The sequence below is a fragment of the Coccomyxa subellipsoidea genome (assembly GCF_000258705.1).
Source record: "Coccomyxa subellipsoidea C-169, whole genome shotgun sequence".
In the NCBI taxonomy this organism is placed as follows: Eukaryota; Viridiplantae; Chlorophyta; class Trebouxiophyceae; family Coccomyxaceae; genus Coccomyxa; species Coccomyxa subellipsoidea.
Genome location: NW_005178022.1, coordinates 770,902 through 795,023, shown reverse-complemented (window position 1 = coordinate 795,023; position 24,122 = coordinate 770,902). Strand labels below are relative to the sequence as shown.

Here is a 24,122-nt window from a genome sequence, read left to right as displayed (position 1 = left end):
AGGAATGTCTTCTGCACACCAGCGAAAATTCCCAGCACATGCCGTACAAAGAGGTTGAGTCAGAGACTTTCCGTTGAGTTCAGTACTTTTCCAGATTTCATCCCATGCATATGGCGTGGACCATCTCTTGAGATGTATCTGGATGGTAACCGACCCAGATGGGACCGGCAAGCACCACTTCTCCCCCTCCTCACACGATTGATCTGCATCAAAGGGTTTCGAAGATCTCTTGGACATCTGCAGCCCGTGCTAGCAGGAGCTCGTTGTTTCCCAAGCCCACCAAACGGGTTTCCGTAGTGGTTAAGATCGCCACAACATCTCGTGCAAAGCCACCCAACTGAGTGAGAAAGCCGTCACCCAATTTGGCAACGTCCCAAAAATACACTATCCGTACGTCGCAACACACCTCGTTTGGCTGCATTTAGTTTTAAGTGCTCAAGGAAGCGATGAGAAATACAATTATTGATAGATCACCCACTATCAACCAAGCCATCTCAGCATGGATGATGACTTTGACCTGAAGGCTGGACCTGAGGGGCCTGCAAAGGCCGTGGTGAAGGACAAGCTTGCAGAGGCACAAGGCAAGCTTGGAGGAGTGCGTTTCTTTAATTTGTCGTTGCTCACTATTTGGTAATGTCTGCACCACCAGATATAAAGCGTTAATCTGAAGGGGCTGATGTCCGATGCCGCATGCATCGGAGTCAAACTGTCCAGAATACCAAAGTAATATCAACCTTGATGTTACTTCGATTTTAAAAAGTCGTTGCAGCGACCGTTACTATTCCAAATCGCTGCAAGCAGTGCCGAGAGGGCATATGTCGAAGATCTGAGACAGCTGGAGTGAGTGCAGAAGACTGACTTTGACCCCGGCGACAGATTCCGAAAGGGCGAGGATGAAAATCCTTTCAAGCGGCCGCAGGCTCAGGAGCGCCTGACAGCTGTGCTGGACCCAGAACACCACTCCAGCAAAGAGCCTGGAGAGATGCCCCAGGAAGCCATAGTGGCACTGCACAGCAACCAGGTGTGAGGATGACAGCACCTGCAGAGTACTGCTGAAGTCACTGTTCGACAGATGTATAAGGTGCAAGGAGCTTGTGAACAGTGCAGACCTGCGAAAGCATGTGGCTGTGCAATGCAGGTGTACGACACTCACATCCCAAAGCGCCACTGATTAGACCGCCAAGTACCATGTGAGGAAGAGAGGAAGAAAAAGTGGGGACGCCAAGATTTGACCCCGACCAAATCCAAATCAAAATTCAGAGGCTGGGGAGCCCGACACAGCAGAAAATTCAAAGACCGATGAAGTATGTGAGGTAAATCATGTGTGATCAAGTTCCTAGATGCGACCATCTCTGGTCTGCAGGTGCGGAGCTCTTGCTCGAATGGCACCCTCATGAGATTGTGGCGACATAGCTTGTCTCTGAACGGCAGGTGCTAGCATCTTTTGTGTACAATAGTAGGAAATTTCTGCAGTGCAGTATGACATGTTTGCAAAGTATGAACCATTTCTCTAAGTGAGCCATGAGTTCTCGGTTGTCTGGAAGTCTGCTACAAGCCGGTCCCTTGATACTGCACTCATGCATGCTTTGATTAAGCTGAATGTCTCCAAGCTATCAGCACCTATCTACAAAGAATTCTCAGCCGCACCGTTGTGCCGCATCTAAGAATGGCTGCACAATACATGCTGAACTAATGTCGATGCTGCTATCAGTAGGAAAGTTGCAAAGGAAATACGCAATGCACGAAATCCCGTTGTCTGTTCCAGTGAGTTCAAAAAAAGGTTTCAGGCATTTCCCACATCTGTTTCGCTGCTGCTCATGCGAGCCTAGGCTTGCAAGGCCTTGCATGCACAGAATGTACAAGTCTCTGCAGACAGCTTGCAGCCCCTTGTTGGCTTGCAGCTCGCTCCGCAATGGCAGAACGCTGCAAGAATGCGCTTCACTAGCCTATTTGGAAAAAGAGCACCGCGCAACTTTTCTTAAACAATGAATTCGGCGGCTGAGCGGGGTTGAGGCAGGTGCACCCTAACCCGCCAGCTCAGCCGCGGACTGAAGAGAGAGTCACATGCAAATCAAGACGGCCGCTACAGCAAGATATCTTGTCCCTTGGTCCCGGGCTGGGATTTCTGCATGAGAGTCCGCAGCTCTTACCCCGCCCTTTGCTCCACAGTCTTGCCTCTCGCACCCAGCCGCACATGCTCTGCGTAAAACTCTCTTGATTCCCTTGAAGATGCTCTTTCAAAACTTCTGAGAGCGCTCATAGGAGCTGGCTTTGTTGGGTCGCTTGTGGCCTGCCGTCCCGCAGCGCATCGACTCCCCGCAATCCCCCGGCCGAGCGCAGGTTGCGGCCGCCGCCGACGCGCCAAGCAAACTCCTGCGCCGCGGACGCCACGGCTGCGGCGATGGAAGGCGGAGGGGACGCCGTCGCTTGGACGCCCCCCGATTTGCTCGCACCTCCATTCTGTGCACCGCCTGGGCCTGTAAAGCATCGATTCAAGAATTCGAAGCAACTCGTCAGATTTTGGCATGTGTCTTGTAGTCCAGCAACATCAAGAAGCACACACAACATCCACCAAGGAGTACACACGATAGACTGTGGCTTCACAGAAGCTCTGTGGCATCTCAGCAATGAGTCTGCAGAGCTAGTAGTATCGACACTGGTCGACTGTGCGGCTTTTGAGATTGCGGCTTTTGAGAAGGTTGGCTTGTGTGGGATGTTGTGGACTGTTGTGTGAGATGATGACTCACCAGTAGCGCCGTCCAACACTGCAGGGCCGTCCGGAGTGTTGCCTCCAAATGTGTTGCCATACGTTGCCAGCGCTCCCAGCACGCTGCTGAGGTCCGGGAAGGACCCGTTGTAGCTTCCGCTGGAGCCCTCTGTGACCGCTCCATCCGAAACAGTGCCTGCAACAGATATGTGCACTGGAGTCGGTGCTCTGTGACAGACAGGAGCGACCCAGTTTTTGGCTCTGAACTAGCAGAGGCAGTGCTAGTCCCATGAGGCCAGCCTACACCCAAGGCTCACGATAGGGATGGCTTCTTAATGCATGCCAACTTCCTGCTGCATGCAAGGGATGTCTGACATTATAGTCGCCTTTTTTCTTGGCACAATGGAGTGCGAGAGCAAGGGGTGCATGCTGCATGGCACGAGGTGAATTGCTTGCAAGGCTGATAGTAAGCGGGGGTTGCACCTATTTGAGCGCTGGTGGGTGTCATTCCGGCGGCTCTCTTGAGTGCGGCGGCTGTGTTGAGGGAACCCCATGCAACCCGATTCCCTGTAACAAAGACACCCCATCCTCAGGGCAAATAATGGCCTCCTCCCGTATTCAGGAGACATGCAAACCTGCTTGGAGGTGCGCAGCCGGCATCAGGTTGCTTCTAGCATTCCTGCTTGCCTGGGCAGATCAGCACAGTCAGGATGCAATATGAAACACCGTTTAGGAAGACTGGAGGAGTGACATGAGTGGAGTGCTGACCTGGCAGGGGGTCCACGCTCTGCATGATGATCTTCTTGACCAGAGCCCCAACGCCCTTGTTGGGCGCCAGCGAGGATATGTTGTACCCATTCTGCATCAGCCTGCATGCACACAAACTTGGTCCCATGACCCGCCAATCCTCCATCGCATCTCATCTCAGCATCAACTCGTTTCAGCCACCCAGGCGCATGCCTGATTCAGGATGCCAAGCAGAGGGCTTCTGCTTGTGATCCTCCTACTATCGCCTTGCACCGAGCCTTTTGCACCTTCTTTTGTACATGTTCAGAGGTACGGAGCATTCACAAAAGAGAGTACACATGCGCTTGATCAGGGATCCCACTTTCAGATCAAACTATCCATGTCCGGCCGGGTCTGGTTCTGGGCAAGCAAAGCTAATGCTGCTGGGCTGCGAGCAGCAGGAGAATGGGGGTGCGCACTGTGCCAATAAGAGGGCGGCGGTGCCAGCGACGTGGGGCACAGCCACGGATGTGCCGGTCATGGTGGTGTAGGGGGTGTCACCGCCGATGTAGGTGGATATCACATTCTCGCCCGGGGCCGCAATGTCCACTGTCTTGTTCCCATAGTTGCTGCCCGACCTGCAGCCAGCATCTGTCCTCGGCATGGGGCCGCAAGGTACTCTTGAGCTGCACTCTGAGTAGAAGCGTGGCATTAAATGCAGAGGGTACAGCAGTTTAATGTCTGCGCTGGTGGTAATCTAACAGTTTTGCAGCTCGTGCAAAGCATGGACACACACGTAAAGTACGAGGCTGATGGATTTTTCCAAGCTGGCAATGTCGCACAGCAAAGACAGTCACTTGCGCTGCTGCTCGATGAGGTTCTCAGCAGATTGAGATCCTGGCGGTAAGGAAAATGTGTGAAGGCGTGAAATTTCTCACCAGACGGCGCCGGTGCGGTCGAGAGCGGCCACGGCGATGGTGGTGTCAGTCTCAAGGTTGGATGGCCAGTGGGGGTTGAGGTCATTGTCCGCGTGATCATTGCCTGCCGATGACACAAACAGAACGCCCCTGGCCGCCACCGTGGCCACAGCCGTCTGCATGCACAGACACCCGCATCAGTATGAGGCAGGAGAGACTCTGCACAATTTCTACATGCCAATAGCTCATCTTAAGCAAGCATGTGAAGCCAGCAACATGGAAAGCAGGCCTCATCAATGCGCCAGAAAGGAAGGTGAGTAAATTGAAAAAAGTGGAAAATTAGCGTGCAAAAAAGCAAAGAAAAACCAAAAAATAATGAAAAGCGCAGAGATTGCGAGGAAGAAAGAGGCATAAATGAAGAAGAGGACCTTGAGGGCCTGCTCGCCCCACTGCTCATAGATGCCAAAGGAGCTGGAGAGCACGTGGGCGCCGTGGTCGAGGCACCAGTCATAGCACAGCACTGCCAGGGAAATGTCGCCCAAGCCCCTCGTGTCCATGAAGCGGCAGGGCAGTATTGTCACCGTCTGGGAACACACCAAACCAACGCAATGTGAAAAAAAAATAGCACGAAAAAGAAGTAGTAAAAGAGAGGAAAGGAAAGAAAAAGAAAGTCCCTGTGGCGGAGGAACCATGGCGGCTTGTGCCTGCTTGCCCTGGCACCTGCAGAGCAAGTGAGGAAGGGAGAATAGAAAGTCAGTTAACAGTCCCTCAAGGGTAAGGAGAGAGGAGAAAGGGGAAGGGGAAAGAATGGGGGAAGGAAAAACGGCGAGGGGTTGGCGGTGGACCGGGGGGGGGGGGGGGGGTGAGGCGAGGGCTTGGGGAAATATATTGCGCGCGATACCTGGAGGGACAGTGAGTTGGGGACCTCGCCCCAGGAGTTGGACAGGACATGGGCCTCGCGTTTGAGGCACCAGTCCATGCACTTGATGGCCTGCTCCCTGCTGCCGTTGCCATTGGCGTCCATGAACCGGCAGGGCAGCACCGTCACTACCTGGACACCAGTTTTAACCCCCAACATTTCAGATTATAAGACGTTCACTGTTCTCTGGCACTGGAGCACTGTCCTGCGAACTGCTCTCCTGCCAGGCCTGGTCTCCCCTCAGGGATACTTTCCTGTGGCTACCACAGGCATGCAGCAGAGCTGGTCACAATGAGGGGACATGTGTGCTTTGCTACCGGCGATACTGGTGTTGACATTCACTGGCGGGGAACTCTGCGCTGACAAGTGTTCTCGCGCCACATGCTAGCCTCCTGTGACTGCCACCATCGTGCAGCACAACTGTGTACAATGATATGGACGCGCATGTTCTGCTGCAAAATATGTGGAGCAGCGCTGCAGCGTACCTGAGCAACGCCAGTAACTCCGATTCCGTTGTTGCCGACGGCGCCGATGATGCCGGCCACGTGGGTGCCATGGCCGTGGCCGTCCAGAATGTCCGCGCTCGGCGGGTCCGTGTTGAAGTTCGCGCCGTAAATGTTGTCCACAACGCCTGCACACCATCATGATAAAACCATGACCTCAGTGGTGCGTTCCTGCCTGCACAGGCCCATACTGGAAGACCTTAGGATCTCTGCTTTGTGACATGACAATCTCTCAGGAGATATATGTCATGTGCAGAGCTCAACACGTTCAGGACCTGGAATGCAGCTCAATCTTGCCCTGGGTGTTAATTGATGTACTTAGCTGCAGTAGAGTACAGCAAAATCTAGCGTTCTCCTTGAGAAGAGTCATGAGCACAGCTCGAGCGTACAGGAGCTGGAGTGCCAAGTTCAACCAACGATGGTGATGACTCACCGTCGCCATCGTCGTCAATGCCATTTTTGTACCCGTTGGCAGCGGTCGCTCCGGGGCCGTTCATCTCTGCCGCATTCATCCAGAGGTTGCCCGCCAGGTCTGGGTGCAGATTGTCCACGCCAGTGTCAATGATGCAAACACGCACCTGCAAAACGGGTTCAACCTAAAACCTCAACTTCAACATCCAGCTGAAGTGCACTCTCATGCTGCGCTCAGAAAAGCACAGGCTTTTGGTCAGGGCGTCAATTTGCAAATGGCAGGTGCACCCAATATATTTTGCGGCAGGACTGAAGGTTGGGTGGATGCAGCACCTTCTGGCTGCCAAATTGTCCGGTCTTCCAAGCTTGTGGGACCTTGATGGCTTCTAAATTGGTCTCTCTAGGGTAGATAGGATCATTGGGCGTTGCGCTTGGTGCGTCAAGCGTGACTGGCCCATCACGCTCACAAAAAGCTAATCCTGCAGGGGTAGCACCAATTCTGAGAAGTCAAGTACTCTGGAAGCTTGCAGCTATTATAGCTTCATATTTTCAGCAGGTGGAGGCCCCTGTCCCACGCCCAGGTGGAGACGATCAACGAGTCGATGAAGTGAGCGTTGAATTTATTGAAACTCGACGAAACTTCGCAAGCGTGTGTTCCAGAGAGTCGAAGATGCGCACCTGGATTCAGCTGAACTAAGTAACCACACAATTGTTCTGGACTGAGCGCCGTCATGTTCACGCTGAAGACCTCCAGGGGCACGTACTTCCCCAGAAAAACCCGGTGAAGAGCCGCTAAGGGACTGTCGATCCGAGGAAGATTGGATCCTAAGTGCAGTAGGTCCCCTAACAATGTGATTCCTGGATCTTTCCGCTGCAGAATGACTTTGTATTGGTTCCCAGCGCCCTGCGATGCGCAAGATTGCTCGGTCACTGAGATGTATCACCTGACGTTCGTGGATTCATCGTAGCACTATGTACGCTATGGCCTGATAAGAGATCGTAATCTACTTCGCAATGTCAGGCAATCACTCACGCAGACTCAGTGCATGCAGCAATGGACGTCACCGCTTTGCAGCTGGAGGGGCTCGACATATTGGCAACCAGGCAATTCTCAGCAAATAAAGTAAGTCCATGTATCAATCAGGCACCCTGAGACAGTTCATACCTGACATACGCAGACCGAGAGAGCCGTGATCACTAGTTTCACCAATACAGCACGTCTTCCTCCCGTCATTTCGGATAGCGTTTTGGGCCTCTCAAAGCTTTCTCAGGTGTTCTCGTATAACTAAGTCAATGCCCTGACGTCCTCGGATCCCTTTTCGCAGAACACAGCGCTTCCGGAAAGAATCCCCTATCGGAGCGTCGTTGACTTTTGATCATTATCGCTTCATCATCACCCCTTTCAATTGTCGAGCTGGCCATGGCATCGACGTCAGCAAACTTGGCCAGCATTGTGACATCTCAGCACAGGCTCAACCCTCTTCTTGACTCAGCACAACGGTCCTCATCGCACTCCATGAAGCACTCCAAGTATGGCCCATGCACAGACAAAGGCATCATGACAAATGCGAGAGATGCAGAACTGACCGCAAATTTGCTTAAGGCCTTAGGGGTCGCAGCGGACAAGGTCTTGAAGGCATGACTGTCATGACAAATGACTTCCAATCAGCAATTCTGCATCACAGAACACCACCACACATGCTTATGCAGCAAACGAAGCACAGCAGACCATACATAGGAGTTCAAAAATGGGTTCAGAGTCATTTCTTTGCGAATGATAGGTCACATCAATTGTACGCATGAAACCGGTGCAAATCGCCAGACTGGCATTTCTCACGGAGCTCTGCTTGCAGTAACCCCACTCTTCTGGGCTGCATGTACTACTGCGCTCTACAGACGACATGTGCTTCCAGTAATCCTGGCTAGAACTGCATGCGCGGCGCTATGGCCATTGCCATGAGCTCCTGGAAGAGCAGCTTGCATGCGTACGGCATGTGCACCTGCCGCACCACAAACCTTGTCAGGGCTGCTGCCTCAGCTCATGCAAATCCAAGCCTTGCTCGTGCATTGACTGTTGTCAGCACAATTGCTGCTCATGCATTCACTGTTGTCAGCACATCATGTCCTGCTACAGGCAAGCAGGGTGTCCTTGAAGCCAATCAAGCCGATCAAGGCAGCCAAACCAATAAGATGCAACCATGGTAGCAAGCATCACATACTGCATTTTAACAGCGAGAGATGTTTGTTTTGACAGATGCGCACCTGCACAATGCCGGTGGTGTTTTTGCAGGCGGGGCAGTGGAACTGGTTCTTCTTCAGGTTGGCCACCGCAAAGAGGCCGCAGCGGTCGCACACATGCACCCTGTACGCATCGCTCTGGTCGAACAGCCGCTCCTGCAACACCACACCGGCATTCAGGACCAAGTTGGCAAACCCTTCGCAACATCTATCTGCCGCTGCAGCCACCTCAGGTTGAGCCTGTTACTGGGCTGAATTGGGCATTAGTTTTGCTCAGCCCCAAAAAATTATGTACACAGATAAGTCCATACGACCCAGTCAACCCTTGCAGCAATTTGCTGCATAGGCAGGTGAAACTAGCAAGCCAGGAAGGGAAAAAGTGGCGACAGAAGAAGAGATAGTTGATTGTTGACACAAAGAAGCCACGTTGAACCAACAATGATGTACGAGAGCAGGGCATGCCTTGAGGAAGGCGGCGGAGCCATGGGAGATGATGCAATCGCGCTCCATCTCCCCAAAGCGCAACCCTCCATCGCGCGCTCGGCCCTCCACCGGCTGCCGCGTCAGAATCTGCACCGGGCCCCGCCCGCGCGAATGGATCTTGTCGTCCACCTGTGCACGCACAGATGTGAAGACTTCGGATGCATCCCAGCCCTTGACAAACCTGTGCTCTCCCTTTGGCTCTATTGTGTGAAAATACAGGAATATCCCTTCGGAAGAGTCTCGGCCACAGCCAGCTCGCCATGAATCTACCTCATCCGCGGTGCAGGCAACTCTTGCACCACACCAAGCATGTGAGGGAAGTGCCAGGTCTGCACTCCTGCCAAACGTAACAAGTGGCACACGAACCGGTGGCTGCCAGATTCCATCAGATATCCTCTGTGCGGGTCTGCAGAGCCGGGGAGCAGTTGCTGTGAGGGGCCTCCAGTGGCGCACCATGTGCTTGAGGCGCTGGTAGTAGGTGGGGTTGAGGAAGATTTGGGCCTGCAGGCGGCGGCCGGTGTGGCCGTTGTACATGGTCTCCCAGCCGCGCGACTGGTAGCCGCAGGTGTGCAGCGCCGCGCTGATGTTGTCCACCGTCACCTCCGCAAACGGCGTCGCGTCTCCCTCCTTGCCCACCAGCGCCGCCACCTGTTACGGCCGCACAGAATGCTGAGTCATCCGAACATCAACGCTGACTCATCCCTTCATCTCAGCTCATGCCGCCAGACGCCCAGTGATGCACATATCTTGGGCACTGGAGCCCACTCATGCCCCTGCTGATACCCAGAGCACATAATGCGGCGGAAAGAAATTTGTCCTGCACTGCATGCAGGGTGCCTGCAGATTGTAGAATCTACAATTGATATCTTTGGCCACAGAGTGAAATTGGAAGGGCTCGGCGAATAGCAGGAATGCAGTGTCTCTCTTCAAAGCAATATGTACAAGAAGGGGGCGTGCCTTGCTCATGAGGGCCTCGACGAGATGGCCGATGGTCATGCGGGAGGGGATGGCGTGGGGATTGATGATGAGGTCGGGCACGATGCCCTCGGACGTCCAGGGCATGTCCTCCTGCGTGTACGTCATGCCAATTGTGCCCTTCTGTCCGTGCCGGCTCGCAAACTTGTCGCCCACCTGCGGAATCCGGATCGACCGAACCTGCGCACCATGACAAATTTCATTTTTCTCAGGATATATGATTGGCATCACTTGCAACATAGATATATGGTGGCCAAACATGCAAGAGATGCTCTTTGGTCCTCCATACACGAGATGCAACACGCTGCTTGCCCTGCTTGAACGCATTCCTGGTCTTCACAAGCAGTCTATTCAGCGGAGTCATTTCGTGCAAGAAGGCAGTCTCTGCTTGCATCTGTCGCACGCCAATTGCAGCCACCCCGGCCGCTGTGACCACCAAATGAGGGTTGCTGCATCTAAGAATAGAATAGCCCGCCCTGAAGAAAAGAGATGGTCCGCAGCCACACAGGGAACAAACTGCCATTCTGATGCCTGCAGAACATGCAAAAAGTAGCAAGTTAGAGGGCGCACTCGGATTTTGACAAAGCGCTGGCCCTCGGCGTTGGTGGTGACCATGACCTGGTCGATCATGCCGGACTCGCTGTTGCGCAGGCTCGTCGACACGTCCTTCTTGCTGAAGCGCTGCGCAACGCCCGGCTGCTCATCCGCCAGCGGCGACGTCTGCATGCAACCCACACATCTCCGGCCATCAGTATCCAAGCCACATGGCAACAATGCACATCTCGCACCCCAATTTCATCGATTTCGGAACAAGCGCAGCCCCCAAGTTGATGAGTTGAGGGTGCGAGACGTGAATCCCACTTGGAACCATATCACTCAGCAACACAGGCTTGATCTCAATTCCTACAGGGAAGGGCATGAGAGGCAGAGCTCCTGCGCACAGTAGCGAGGTAGACCCTTACTGCATTTGAACAAACGAAATTGACGGGCTCATTCTTTAATTTCTTATTAATGCAAGGCAGGGTTGCATGAGATCAAGCACAGATTGTAGGAGCCTTTACATTGAATTGGACGGACGAACGTGGTCCCATCAGGGCAAGGCAGGCATGTGTGGGATCATGGCAAACATTGCAGAGTGCATCATTTGTCTAAATGAGTGCAAACGAGTGCAAAAGGGCTGCACCTTGCCGATGATGACGTCTTCCCCGGAGACGCGGGTGCCGGGCGGCGCGATCCCGTCGTCGTCGAGCTTGTCGTAGGTGCCGTGGCGCATGGCCACCGTGACGCTGCGGTCCGGCACCTCTATCACCTCCTGCACCAGCGACCCCTGCTTCTTCTCCTCCGCCTGCACATTTTTCCAAACATCTGCTGCGTCAGCTTCTCCACATGTCTCCTCAATGCCAGCATTTGACCTTCTGAATTCTGTTCTGAATCTTTCTGTGCATTTCACAAGCAAAGGGATCAGCAAGCCTTTGCATGACCTCAATTCAAGATGTAGCAAAATGTCTTCATTCAAGATCATCAAGATGACTGTACAATTGACATGCAAGGGACTGTCATGTCTGCTGGAATGATTATGTTAAAGAGGAACGGTGGTAGCTTGGACACGCGGCATAATATGAGTTGCTTCAGCAGCTGCAGTCCTGCGATGTGCTACTGTATATTGTGAAAAAATGGGTAGATGGAGCAGGCGGCGCACCCGGTAGGTTCGGAAGAACATGGATCTGAAGAAGCCGCGGTCGATGGAGGACTGGTTCATCATGAGGGAGTCCTCCTGGTTATAGCCGCTGTAGCACGCAATCGCCACAATCGTGTTCTGCCCTGCCGGCAGCTCCCTGCAGCAACCCCCAACCAGCAGTCAATTCCACCGCCTTCCTAGAAAATAGCTGTCCTCTTGAAGACATGCTAGCACCAGCAAGACAGAGGCAGTGGCTGTAGAGTACGCCATCAGCACTTTCAACGCGAGCAGCTACCACTTCAGAAGTCGTACTTGAGTGAATACGGTGATGGTGGGGAAAGGAAGGGGGCCAGACTGTGCGCTGGGGCACAGAAGAAGGAATGGGAGGCACCTGAAGTGGAGGTGCTCCATGGCGCGCGTGGTGACGAGTGGCTTCTGGGGGTAGTACAGCACATACGCCTGCGTGTCCATGCGCGTCTGGTAGTTGGTCACATACATGCCTGCGCAGCACCACGTACCAAACTTACTCAACGTCCTCCTCACCCTTTGAGATCAGCTGCAGCGCGTAGATCACCTTCATCTCTGTGACCTCTACAATGCTCTATTCCTTCACGCAGAGGCACAGCAGATTTCCGGGAATCATTGAAGGAGACCATTGAAGGAGGCATGATGCTAGGGTCATTGCTGGAGACATTCAGGCTCCAGCCTGCAGTAAGGAACTCTTTCAACGAAAACTTCCAGGCCAGTGCAGTGAGGGAGGGAGAGAGGGCAAAGGGCGCACCCATGGCCTGTTTCCCCATGGCGGACTGGTAGGTGTTGCGGGGGGACTGGTTGTGGTCGGGGAAGGGGATGATGGACGCACAAACGCCCAGGATCATGGAGGGGTGGATCTCGCAGTGGGTGTATGTCTCACTGTAGGCCACCCGCCCGGGCGTGCGCGCATTCTCCAGGTCCTTGATCTCCATGGCAATCATCGTTGTTTCCTCCTCCTCTGTGTCTATGTACTCTATGCACCCCTTGTGCACCAGCTCCTGCGGTTGCAGTCGTCCCAAATGGTTCAGCTTCCACTCAGGTCTTGTCCAACAGCCAGGCACAATAAATCATGCTGTGCACCAGCCACTACAGGCTGCAGGCATGATGGACATCTGTAATGCTGGAAGCTGTCCACTTTGTGGCAACAAGCAGGACAACGGTGAGGAGAGAAGGCAACATGAAACACTAACTGCCGACAGTGTGCCCGATGCGTTTTTAGGTGAATCAAGGGAACAATGCATGTCATGCTAAACGATAAGGTGCTTAGAGGGCGGACTTCAGGGGACACAGCAAGTCACGCTGGCATGCCGCAAACTGAAGGAGAGCATGCAGGGGCCTCACGTTCCAGCCGAAGTGGGTGACTTCGCGTTCTTGGAGCTGGCGGATGTCGTCCTTGGTAATGGTGAGCCGCTTGCGGTCAGGGTCCACGATGAACAGCGGCCGGCAGCAGCGCCCGTAGTCCGTATACAGCCGCAGCTCCTGGAGTCGGATGTCGTGCACGATGCCCACCTGCACTCACAATTACACTTGAGTCCAAGAGCCGCATCATGGAGCCATGTGCTCCCCCGTTGGAACCAGCGGGTCGTTCAGCACATGATGGACGGAGCGAGCACAGCGTGAGTTTTAGAAACTTGCACCCTGACTGCACTGCAGAGCCGACCAGTGTGCTTAAGAGTATCAATAAGAGCTGAGTTTCTTAAAGGCTCACAAATGATTCAACGCAGGACACTCATGAGCAATGCACAGCAGGATGAGGCATGCAATATCCCAGACCCTCTTGCCCGCCCCATTAAGGATCCCTTTGCAGCCAGCATCCCCGAACAACTCACTCTGCTGCCCAGTGAGTGCAGTGGTGTACTTGTGCTCCAGCCAGCATCAGCATGTGTTGGGGTGTAGGACAGGGTGGGTGGCCAGGGATAGATTGATGAGTTGGGCGCTCACCTCTGTGCTGATGTCAACCTGGCGGCGCATCTTGCGCAGCGTGTTAACCAGCACGGCAGGCTGCCGGTGGATTCCCACCCACACCCCGTTCACAAACACCTTGGTCGCCTGCCGCACCACAAGACACACAGAGTCACAACTCCGTCACATTTTGCTCAACTTGAACACCCACAACATTGGGCTGCTCTGTGGGGCACCCACCTGAACAAAGGATGCTTCAACATTGCCATACGTGCTGCACCACCAAGATTACCGGCAATCTTCAGGCGACAATACCATTGTGCGTGAGTCAAGGGCGCAGTGGCACAACTGCCTGAAATAAGGCCAGTAAATGCAGTAGTGGGACAGGTGAACAGCCAGTTTGATGCAGAGTGGGACAGCAGTAAGGTGAAATACCTCGAGTATGACGCTGGGGTTGATCTCCTCCAGGTTTTCGGTGGACCACTCCTCCAGGAACTCGCCGATGGGAGCGGAGGGGCAGCCCACGCTCACGTAAGACATCAGCGCCAGATTCTTCACCAGCCCGCACGCCTGCCCCTCCGGCGTCTCAGCCGGGCAGATCACGCCCCACTGCAGCCAGTAAACCAAAACGCACTCAACACACACTCACATGGACTCATATATTGCTGGTCTCGCAAAGTGAGCCTCGTCCCTCCTGTACGTGACTGAGAGCATGTGGTAGTATGTACCCCGTGCATGCATTTACACGGGTCACACAAAGGCTCGTATACTGGCAAGATGCTCTCTTAAAAAATTTACAGAGGAGTCAATGGAGTGGCCAAAGAGATATTGCAGGCATACTTGCAAGCCTTTCGTCAAAGAGAGACCTCCAACATAGCCTCTCAGAAATCTTCTGCCACGGCGTTGACTTCCCTGTGCTCCTTGTGGAGAACTAGGCACACCTGGGAGTTGTGCAGCTGGCGCGGCTTTGCCAGCTTGCCCTCTCGGCCAATGGGGGAGCTGATTCGCCGCAGATGGGACAATGTTGATGCATAGGTGAGCCTGTTCAGCACCTGCATGCCAGAACACAGCCTCACACCCCAATCTCCATGACTTATCTCGCAATTCTGAATGGCCTGCCGTAGTGTCCAAACCTCGGTCGAGGAACGGGCAAACGCCGATCTCTGATGCCGACAGATGAACTATAAAAAGGGAAAATATGACAGATGGCTGGATGGCTGGAGGCTCTGGGAGTACCTGTGAGACACCGGCGCGCATGCCGGCGGTCCCCTGCATGCCCCAGTTGCCTGTGGCGATGGAGTAGCGCAGGCCCCTTGTGATCGTGTCCTTGTTCACAGCAGCCATCAGGTTGATCTCCTTCCCTGCAAGCAAGGCAACCCAGCACTCAACATGCAAGGTACAAAACTGAGATTGGCAGGGACAGGGGCAAAAATAATCCCATACACCAGCGGCAAGCATGATATCATTCAGAGACACATGGAATTAAGTAAGCATGAGAGAGGCTCACCCCTGTCGACAGCCTTCTGCACATGCGAGCGCACGTCCTTGGTGAGCTTGCGGAAGAGCTGCCGGAACAGGTTGGCCAGCAGGGGGCCCCCCAGGTCCAGGCGCTTGTTGCAGTAGTGGTCCCTGTCATCCTGGTCCCTCCTGCCAAGCGCCACCTGCGCACCAACACCCACCCATCAGCATCAATATACACTGCTCAAAAGCATCTCAGCTACAAACAGCATAAGATTTGGGCATGCACAAACGCGAGCATTCCCTGGTCGCCAACGTAGTCAAGGCATGGAGTCCTCTGGTTCTTGTGAAGTTCGTCTCAAGGGCCTTCACAATCACCGTGACAACCAGTTACCTGACTGCATTGGAGACAGCCACATGCAGCAAGACACCAATATGACCAGCAGACATTTGACTGTGTCTCAGCCACTGTGGGGTCGCACCAGGAGCAGGCGGTGGACCATGTAGCCGAAGAAGTAGGCCTTCTTGGTTTCGGAGAACTCGCCGATGGCCACGTGCGGCAGCATCTCGCGCTGCAGGATGTCCCGCGCGTAGTGGATGCGCTTCTCGCGCGTCACCCCCGGGTTGCTGCCGCGCTTGCCGATGAAATCCAGCGCCACCTGCCGTCACATGCACAAAATATGATTTTGAACTGAAATTTGAACCTGTCTGAACCATGCTGGTCACTTGCCGCAGATCTCACACAATGACTGAAACCTCACCAGCCCCTCACATTGAGTACGTTGCAAACAGTTTTGTAAGACTTGAAGACGACTCGTGCCACGCTTGACCTGGGCACAATGAAATCTGCTGCGAAAGAGGTTTATCATGGACACCCGGCCAGGCAAATAAGAGTGCCGCGTTTCCACTGCAACAACTGCTCGTTGCACTTGACGTGGGAGCTCGAACAGATGTGACCTGGATTTATATGTTTACAGAGCGCTGCAAAGTGACAAAACGAATTCAGAATCGGCCAGCACAGACTCATGTGCATGCAGAGTTTGACTAGTCAAAGGCGGCTGGGCAGCAGCAGGGACCCACCTCCTGGGTTTGGATGGGGAAGGCCTCCTCGATGGAGGGCCGCAGCGCTTCCATCATGGCAGTGTCGTTGAAGTCGTACACCACGTGCTGCAGGATGTCCTTGTCAGCCGTCAGGCCGAGCGCCCTGAAGATGATGAGGATGGGGATGTCTGCGCGGATGTAGGGGAGTGTCGCCCGGATCGCCTGCACCACAACAGTCACCCTCTGAGCAGTGATAATAACATGCCGGACCACTGCCAGTCAGGTCCACGCAAGAGTATGTTCAGAAATTGGTGAAGGCAAGTGCCTGGATGCCAGTCTTGAATAAGCCCAAGAAAACTTGGAGGTGACTAGTTCATGCCTGCAATGCACCCTTGCGGTAGTGAGCTAGGGCATAAATCTACCACCCTTTAAGTTTTCTGGAGCAATCTCAAGTGCAGGAGTAAAGCAGGCTTTTTGGCATTCACATGCTGCAGCTCAGGGAAATTGAGAAGGGACACGGGCGCAGAAATAAGATTTTTTGACTTTCTGGGGAAGAAATTCAGGGGGAAATATCTGACCTGGCCGCCCTTGCCGCCGGAGCGCGCGAGCATTCTGATGGACATACTGCTGGTGTTGCGCGTGCTGTTCTCCACCACGGAGCGGCACTCAGCCTGGTACGCATACTTGCTCGGCTGGCTCTTGCGGAACACGTACACCTGGTTGTTCGCCATGCGCTCCTGGGCGATCAGCACCTTCTCGCTGCCATTCACCACAAAGTAGCCCCCCTGCGCGCAACGCACTGCAACTCTCAGGGGCATGCGCCATGTCGTGCCGCATGCACTGGGCCTTCCAGTACTCATTGGCTCCAGCGATTGCTGGCTATATTGGCTATGAACAACCAGACATGCTTCTAAGAAGATCCACACAAAGCTAGTTTGCAAACCAGTTGGCACGGTGTGGATTACGGGGCGCGCCTGGTCATAGGGGCACTCTCCCAGCTGCGTCAGCTGCTGATTGGTTCTTTCGTGGAGACTGCAGTAGCTGGATCGCAGCATGATGGGCACCTGCACCCATCGCTAACACTTTGAGATCCCCTGCCACTGCAAACTACAAGAAGGTCTGCTGACAATAAGCAATGCTTTTGTCCAACACCCCTTCCCCTTGACTTGGTGTTGTTTGGCATGCACTCACCTCCCCGATGAAGATCTTGGGGTAGGACTCCTCCTCTGTCTCTGCCTCCCCATTGGGCACCCGCGTGATCACTGTCTTCTTGATGTCAATGTACAGCGGTGCTGCATACCTGCACAGCACAGCAGCACACCCTTTGAGCGCCTCTCCACAGGACCTGCCAACGCTGCAGGAACACCTGACTGACCACTGGAAACATGTGACCATGGGCATAAATACTCACGTGAGGTTGCGCAGCCGGGCTTCCTTGGGAAAGAGCACGACAGTCTCCCCATCGGCCTCTGTCATCGTGGGCTTGCTGAGGTAGATCTGCCCAAACTCCACCTTGTACTCCTTCTCCTCCAGCTCTGCCATGCCTGGGTTGTGCTGCGATTCCGGCTTCACCAGCAGCGTCCCATACTCGTCCACAATTTCCTGCATGCATGCACTTTTCTCTGACTCCCGCAAACGCCCAAGATTCTCCACAAACATGATGATGTCATGTCAAACGGCGAGTTTATCCAGCTGCGAGAAGTAGCAGCTGATCGCTGCGGGAGGTCTTCAGCGATGCAGCAGATTAAGTGCATTAAATAATGCGCACCTGCATATTGGAGTTGATGAACTCATTGAAGGAGTCCAGCTGCTGTCGGACAAGCCCCTTGGCCTCAAAGAAGGCACTGATCACTGCCCAGGCATCCTCCTGCATGCAAAATTCCATATTAGAAATTCAGAGCTTCTGATTTTGCATTTGGAATGTGCAATGCTTCTTTCGACTGGCACAGTTGGAGTACTGTGTGCAGAGCATAAATCAGGACGCACTTGTGTAATCTCAGCATCGTCCGGGAGATCCTCCTCCTCCGCTGCACTGCTATACATGCTGCCGAGGCTGTTCTACCAGTCTACAATCCTGGTTTTGTCAGGCCGCAAGCAGACTATGCAAGATCATAGCTCTGAAGAAGGTGCCCTTCCTTCAAAGAGGCAACTAGACCTGCCAGTCACACAATGCCTCATCCCTTCCTGATGGCGCTATGAATATTGAAGAGCTATTTGTATATGCTCAATGATACATCAATTGTAAAGACGTGCTGACAGTCACAAGGAGGAGTGTGCGGATGTTACAATTCACTTATGCTTGAGTCCACCTGTCGCTTGAGGTCGCTGAATATTATTAACATCAGTGAATATGTGTTCACCTGTGCAATCGATATTACCCACTCCAACTGCGATCGTAGAGCAGAAAATGCACGATCGCTAAATCGAGAAGCTGCCGTAACACTGCCTTATCGGTGCTGATGCTCTTGTTGATTTCTTGCAGATCTACAGCAAATATCTCTGTTGTACGTTCTCTAGGTGAGTACTGTCTTTGGTAAAAGTAGCTGCCAAACACCAAGACGCAGGGTACACTTCCTTTTGAGCAGACTCAGCAAAAGTTCTGTTGGGGAATGTGCGCTTCTTTATCAGAAAGCTGCTGCAATGCTTTGAGTTCGTTTGTTGTGGAAGCGATGGGACGATCGCAATGTTGCATGGAGCTAGGGTCAGCGGACCCTGGAAGCCAAAGACCCCCCTTTTACAAGACGACCCGGGTCCTGATCAGAGCCAAATCAGGTGTCGTGGCTGTGCAGATCGAGGTTGCCAGAAAGAGGAGATGCATGGGATGATTGTCCCTTGTACGAACTTGAGATAACCCTGTTTGCTGTAAACTTCACAGTCACGAGATCCTCGTTGTCATTTCTGGCACAGCAAGAGCGAGCGGTTGGCTGATCGCCAAAGTGAACTTTCAAGTCTGCGCGCTCATATTCTAGAATAGGCGACCGATCATATTGTTAATCGGACAACTACCTTCAGGATATCAATAGATATTATGGCCAATCCTGTTGCAGCACCTGCAGCCCCGGATGCTGCTGGCGGGCAGCAGCAGGGCCAGCAGAGGTCAAACCCTCTGTTTGGCATCTTGCGCATGGTAGCCATGTGGTGGATGTTCAAAACATTCTTCGGCGGAGGAGGCGAGAAGAAGCAACTTACGAGACAAGACATGCTCGTACCACAGTTCCAAAGAGGCACACATCTGGACTTGTATGTGTTCTTGTCAGAGCAGCCCTCTTTCAGTCAGTACAGCGACTCCAAAGCCCTCGTATGGGCAGAGAAGGATTTCGCACTAGGAACAGAGGCCGATAGGAAACTCAACATCACGTATCACCCATCTGAGGTATGCTCATTCCCTATGGTTGTACTAGGCCATACTCTTTGATGGCCCAGGTTTTAGTGATTACTTGGTCGTCCATTGTGGCTGACTGCATATAAACTCTCATTCTCAACCCTCCATTTTTCAGATCACAGTGACGTATCAAAGCTGCGCACTGGCACTGCAGGCAGTGCAGAACAATGGGACAGTGTATCTGCACGCCTTCTTTGCACCGACAGGCGTTGCCATTGACCCGACAGATCCGTTCTACAAAAATAACACAGTCTTCTCCAAGTCAGCCAGTGAGTCCCACCTCGTCCCCCAAGTCCTTGTGCTGAAATTTGCCATTATTCCTACTTTTGTCCTTCCCTCAAGTGTTCAGGCCTGGCAAACGCCAGCATTTTTCCAGTGCTGGTCACTATATCCTAATCAAAGTTCAGATGTGTAAACTGGGTGTGCTGGGCGTTGCAGTGCTCAACAGATACCTGCCGCGGCCCAAGAACAAGACCGGGGTGAACTTGCTTGCCACCACGCAAGCGGAGCAGGTAGATGCGAGGAAGGCTGACAAGGAGGAGGCGGCCAAGCCGGCAGAGTACATCAGCTTCATCAAGCCCTATGTCAGCATCGCCCTCATAGACGACGCCACTGCCTACCCCGCAAACGCTGTGCCTGACCACGTACACAGCCCCCCTCAGAGCATCCCAACACCTGCTTTGCCTCGGCATTGGCTACATCCCCTTTCAAGCACTGCAGCGCTTGATCCCCCATTACCATATGAGTACCTCACACAGTTTGTTTCGGAGAGATGCGCGGAGGCCTGACTGGTTGTAATCGTTCCCTGGAGTCTGGGCATGTCAGTTACAGTTTGACTGCCAATACATTGCGCAGATCAAGGAGTACCTGGATGTGGACTTCGACATGATGACGTACAAGCCGTCAGTATTCTTTAACGATTTCTGGATGCTGCGCGACACGCTGGTGCCGGTGAACGAGACGCTCTCGGAGGTGCAAGTGGCGCTGGACCTGCACCAGATGGCGCTTTGGAAGTTCACCATCTACGCCCAGATGGAGAAGAGCTTCCAGATGCAGGTACACTGCCCACCTTCACATGCCTTGGAGCAGCCGGTAGGATGACAGGGGCAGCTGACTTCACAAGGCTGACAGCTTCGCAAGAACCACGCCATTGACGCTAGGGCACACCTAATCACCATCCTTAAGAAGCGGCCTCTTTGCATGTCAATCATTTTGCAGAACTGTAGCTCTGTGGCTCATGGGGGGGTTTAGTACATGCTGATGAGGACTCATTGAGGACTCATAACATAGTGTCATTTCATGGCCCAGATCATGGCCACTCCTGACACCTCACCAGTGTCTGAGGGAGACCTTCTGTGCTGGCACAGAGGGACATGGGGATGCAGGCGGACGGCGAGTCGGACGAGCTGAAGCGGGTGCTGCTGGAAGGGAACCCCATATTCCTGGCCATCACCTTCGCGGTGTCCATGCTGCACTCGGTGTTTGACGTGCTGGCCTTCAAGAACGACATCGGCTTTTGGCGCAACAAAAAGAGCGTCGAGGGCCTCTCCGTGCGCACCGTCGGAATCAACTGCTTCTGCCAGGTCAGCTTCGCTCTCATTTTGCACCCTCAAGCGCACCTTCCTGCAGCTGTGCATGCTCTTGCGGATGGCGCGTGTCTGTTGATGGTGGTCCACCCAATGTACGTTGAGAGCACCATCAGACAGGCCCTTGGATCCAGTCTCTCTGCATGCTCAATCTTGAGGCAGCAGGCCGCCTGAGGCTGCAAGCAAGTCATGCAGCCAGCTGCCCCTGCAGGGCAACGGTCCAGCTGGGAGAAGCAATCACTGGCCAGCATGGTTCCTGCAAGGTTTGCGTGCATTCGTTGAAGGCAGGTGTGTGGTTGTGTGCGCAGGTGGTGATCATGCTGTACCTGCTGGAGGAGAACACGAGCTACGTGGTGCTGTTCAGCAGCGGCCTGGGGCTCATCATAGAGTTCTGGAAGCTGACGCAGGCCATGTCCATCTCCCTGGACACCTCCTGCGGCTACCCCCGCCTGCGCTTTGCCGACAAATCCTCCTACTCGTGCGTAGCCCCTCGCGCTCGGCCCCAGCGCTGGATGGATGTTGCCCAGAAACGCTGCAACCTCGATCACAAGCCAAGTGTCTCTGGCTCTTGAGCCAGCCAGAGACACTTGGTCGATTTGTCAAGTATCGGCCAATGGGCATTGATCTTCTGGAGGCGCTGTAAAGTGACGATCGTCGTCGGTCATATTCAGGAGCTGGGGACACCCTGCGCCGCGTGATGCCGGCCTTGGGAGCAAATGGGAGGCACAGCTTGAAGTCCAGTGCTCTGCCCGGCAAGTTCACCTGCTTGCATGCGGCAGCTGATGTGTCGCTGACGTGGTTCACATGCATGCATGCGCGGCGTGCAGGGAGTCCAAGACGAAGCAGTACGACGCGGAGGCGATGCGCTACCTGAGCTACGCGCTCTTCCCTCTCGTGGCGGCCTACAGCGTGTACACGCTGCTGTACCAGACGCACCGCTCCTGGTACTCCTGGGTCCTCAACACCCTCGTCGGCGCAGTCTACACCTTCGGCTTCGTGCTCATGGTGCAAACCCAACCCGGCCACCAATGCTCACCTCATCATCAGGGAATGAGGGGTGACGACGAAGGAGGGGTGTTCTGTGGAACAGCCCTTTGGCTGTTCAATTCATGACCTACCAATGACCGTTCCATGCATGACATAGCACAATCCCCTGCCATTCACCTTGTCTTTGTCTCCCTGTGTCAAGTTGGTGGTATGTGCCGCAATGAATGGTAGGGTGTGCAGCTGGCTGTGCGTTGGAAAATGTACAGCCGCCTCATGAAAGTCTTTCTCCGTTTCTGAGAATGCGGCAATAATGGAGCGCTCAAGCGCTGAATGCATTGGTCTGTTGCTGTGCAACGGTGTCCTTGTGCAAAAGTCTGTGGTCTATCTAGGGAGTTGCTGTCTTAGGGAGTGCCTTCCTGCTTTATCATGCCTCGTCTGCGCAGCAGCCTGGCTGCGAGACAGCGGGTGTCTGCTTATAGCTGCGCTTTCCACCTGCTTTTTTGGACAAGTGTGTGCCACTGCAAAGAAAGGCAATCACTGAGCATGCCACTGTGTGCACTGGCGCAGTGCCCGCAGCTGTACCTGAACTACCGCATGAAGAGCGTGGCGCACCTGCCCTGGCGCCAGCTCACCTACAAGTTCCTCAACACCATCATCGACGACCTCTTCGCCTTTGTCATCAAGATGCCCACGCTGCACCGTCTCTCAGTCTTCCGCGACGACATCGTGTTCCTCATCTTCCTCTACCAGAAGTGGATCTACGGCGTCGACAAGAAGCGCGCCAACGAGTTTGGGTGCGCCCCTCGCATTCTCCTTGGATGCGCACACATCTGCTGCATGCGAATTGATGACAGACTCTGCGTCGCACTAATCTGATGCACGCATTGTGAGGTGCAAAAAAGCTACCGTGCAGATTTTCGAGTTTGGGTGTGGCCCAATGGATGTTTCTGTCTTGCCAGCACATCCGCTGCATGCACCCTCAACTCTGGTGATGATGCGTTTGAGGCACAGAAGGAAGGACCGGTAGAGCATTTCCCTTGTACATCCAAATGACATGCTTGCCAGCTTAAGGGCCAAATTCAAGCCACCCAGGCGGCTGCGTGTGTGAGAGCCTTGATGTGGCTCTTTGCTGAAGATATGGGCTGTGTGGCGGAGATCATGGGTTGCAGCCTCTGACGCAGTATTGGCGATACTGAGTTGTGGGACATGTTGGTTGCAACAGGTTCTCAGCAGAGGAGCCAGCCGCTGAGCAGGTGGGCTTTCCCTTGTCATTTGCTATTTACTGTCTCTTTCTGCACCCCTGCGTTGATTTGCTGTGCCTCTGGACTTGTTGCGACTAGCACGTCTGCCATAGCTCTGCGTTGATTGCCTCACATTTGAGTGCTTGTTGTTTCAACATCTGTGTTTGTCAACTTGCAGGGGCCAATCACAGATGGAACGGAGGCAGCAGCTCCCTCAACATCTGCTGTTCCTGCAGAAGCCAAGAAGGACAAGTAGCTTTTCTTTGTTGCTAATGCGCTGCACATTCAGCAGCTTTCTGTTTGCTCGTTGATGTTGTAATCGAGACATGCAAGAAGCATTTGCACCTATTGTACAGGGTCTTTGACCGGATGGTTGGCTTGAACATGCACGGCACGCTAGCTAGGCACTGGACATATCTTCCTGTACAGCAATGCAGTCTGTCGTCTGAGACAGAGTGCATGCTTGCTGAGCCTTGCTCTGTTTTGGTATTGCTGCAGCTGTGCCTTTAGTGTAGCCAGCTGCACAATGTACTCAATTTTTAAGGGTGAGTACCGACGCCAATCATTTTTAATATGGTGTCAGGACGGTATGTAACAGCAGAAGATTGTTAACAGATCTGACAAAGTTTGCTGCAGGGACATCAAGCAAGTAATCTGTTCAAAGGACAAGGATGTGCACACTGAAAAAGGGCCTATCCTATTAACATGATACAGTATCACGTATCACTGATACTGGCACGACTTTGTCAAAAGACTCCAAGTTAAAACTACGATCCTCCACAAACCGGTGACACGAAAGCTACACATGAAGACTACAAGTCGTCTCAACAAAGGTAACACTCTAGTTGTTGTGATAAACTAAGGACTACAGCAAGAAAACACAAAGCAAAGCAACACTTAGCACCTTTCTCATAACCTCTGGCCGCGATGCAAAT

General features: G+C 53.5%; 4 protein-coding genes across 4 annotated transcripts; 2 read left to right on the top strand and 2 right to left on the bottom strand.

The window, feature by feature from the left end:
* Nucleotides 1–499: 499 nt before the first annotated feature.
* On the top strand, nt 500–1,171 carry COCSUDRAFT_59864 (hypothetical protein; the record flags this gene model as incomplete). Its single annotated transcript, XM_005643428.1, has 3 exons — nt 500–595; nt 851–1,021; nt 1,139–1,171. The coding sequence occupies 3 exons, from the start codon at nt 500–502 to the stop codon at nt 1,169–1,171; spliced, it is 300 nt and encodes a 99-aa protein (XP_005643485.1).
* Nucleotides 1,172–2,256: 1,085 nt separating this feature from the next.
* COCSUDRAFT_68092 (hypothetical protein) lies at nt 2,257–7,532 on the bottom strand (the record flags this gene model as incomplete). The annotated part of the gene is made up of 13 exons (XM_005643427.1): nt 7,349–7,532; nt 6,862–7,087; nt 6,517–6,662; nt 6,206–6,350; nt 5,755–5,900; nt 5,252–5,401; nt 4,779–4,934; nt 4,372–4,526; nt 3,913–4,071; nt 3,476–3,576; nt 3,191–3,274; nt 2,748–2,903; nt 2,257–2,477 (listed from the first exon to the last, which is right to left on the bottom strand). The coding sequence occupies exons 1-13, from the start codon at nt 7,415–7,417 to the stop codon at nt 2,257–2,259; spliced, it is 1,914 nt and encodes a 637-aa protein (XP_005643484.1). The 5' UTR covers nt 7,418–7,532.
* Nucleotides 7,533–7,795: 263 nt separating this feature from the next.
* COCSUDRAFT_54821 (RNA polymerase II second largest subunit) lies at nt 7,796–18,034 on the bottom strand (the record flags this gene model as incomplete). The annotated part of the gene is made up of 24 exons (XM_005643426.1): nt 7,796–8,183; nt 8,446–8,577; nt 8,884–9,033; nt 9,358–9,552; nt 9,862–10,059; nt 10,450–10,599; nt 11,063–11,224; nt 11,579–11,714; nt 11,949–12,057; nt 12,339–12,588; nt 12,932–13,099; nt 13,532–13,639; nt 13,928–14,101; nt 14,434–14,544; nt 14,729–14,853; nt 15,000–15,153; nt 15,433–15,609; nt 16,031–16,213; nt 16,570–16,776; nt 16,966–17,055; nt 17,183–17,291; nt 17,403–17,593; nt 17,760–17,858; nt 17,978–18,034. The coding sequence occupies 24 exons, from the start codon at nt 18,032–18,034 to the stop codon at nt 8,106–8,108; spliced, it is 3,513 nt and encodes a 1,170-aa protein (XP_005643483.1). The 3' UTR covers nt 7,796–8,105.
* A 1,156-nt stretch (nt 18,035–19,190) lies between these two features.
* COCSUDRAFT_54820 (cleft lip and palate transmembrane 1) lies at nt 19,191–23,794 on the top strand (the record flags this gene model as incomplete). The annotated part of the gene is made up of 10 exons (XM_005643425.1): nt 19,191–19,364; nt 19,528–19,642; nt 19,812–20,017; nt 20,229–20,429; nt 20,741–20,956; nt 21,268–21,437; nt 21,787–21,964; nt 22,514–22,740; nt 23,169–23,199; nt 23,366–23,794. 10 exons carry the CDS (start codon nt 19,191–19,193, stop codon nt 23,441–23,443), a joined length of 1,596 nt encoding a protein of 531 aa, XP_005643482.1. The 3' UTR covers nt 23,444–23,794.
* Nucleotides 23,795–24,122: the final 328 nt, after the last annotated feature.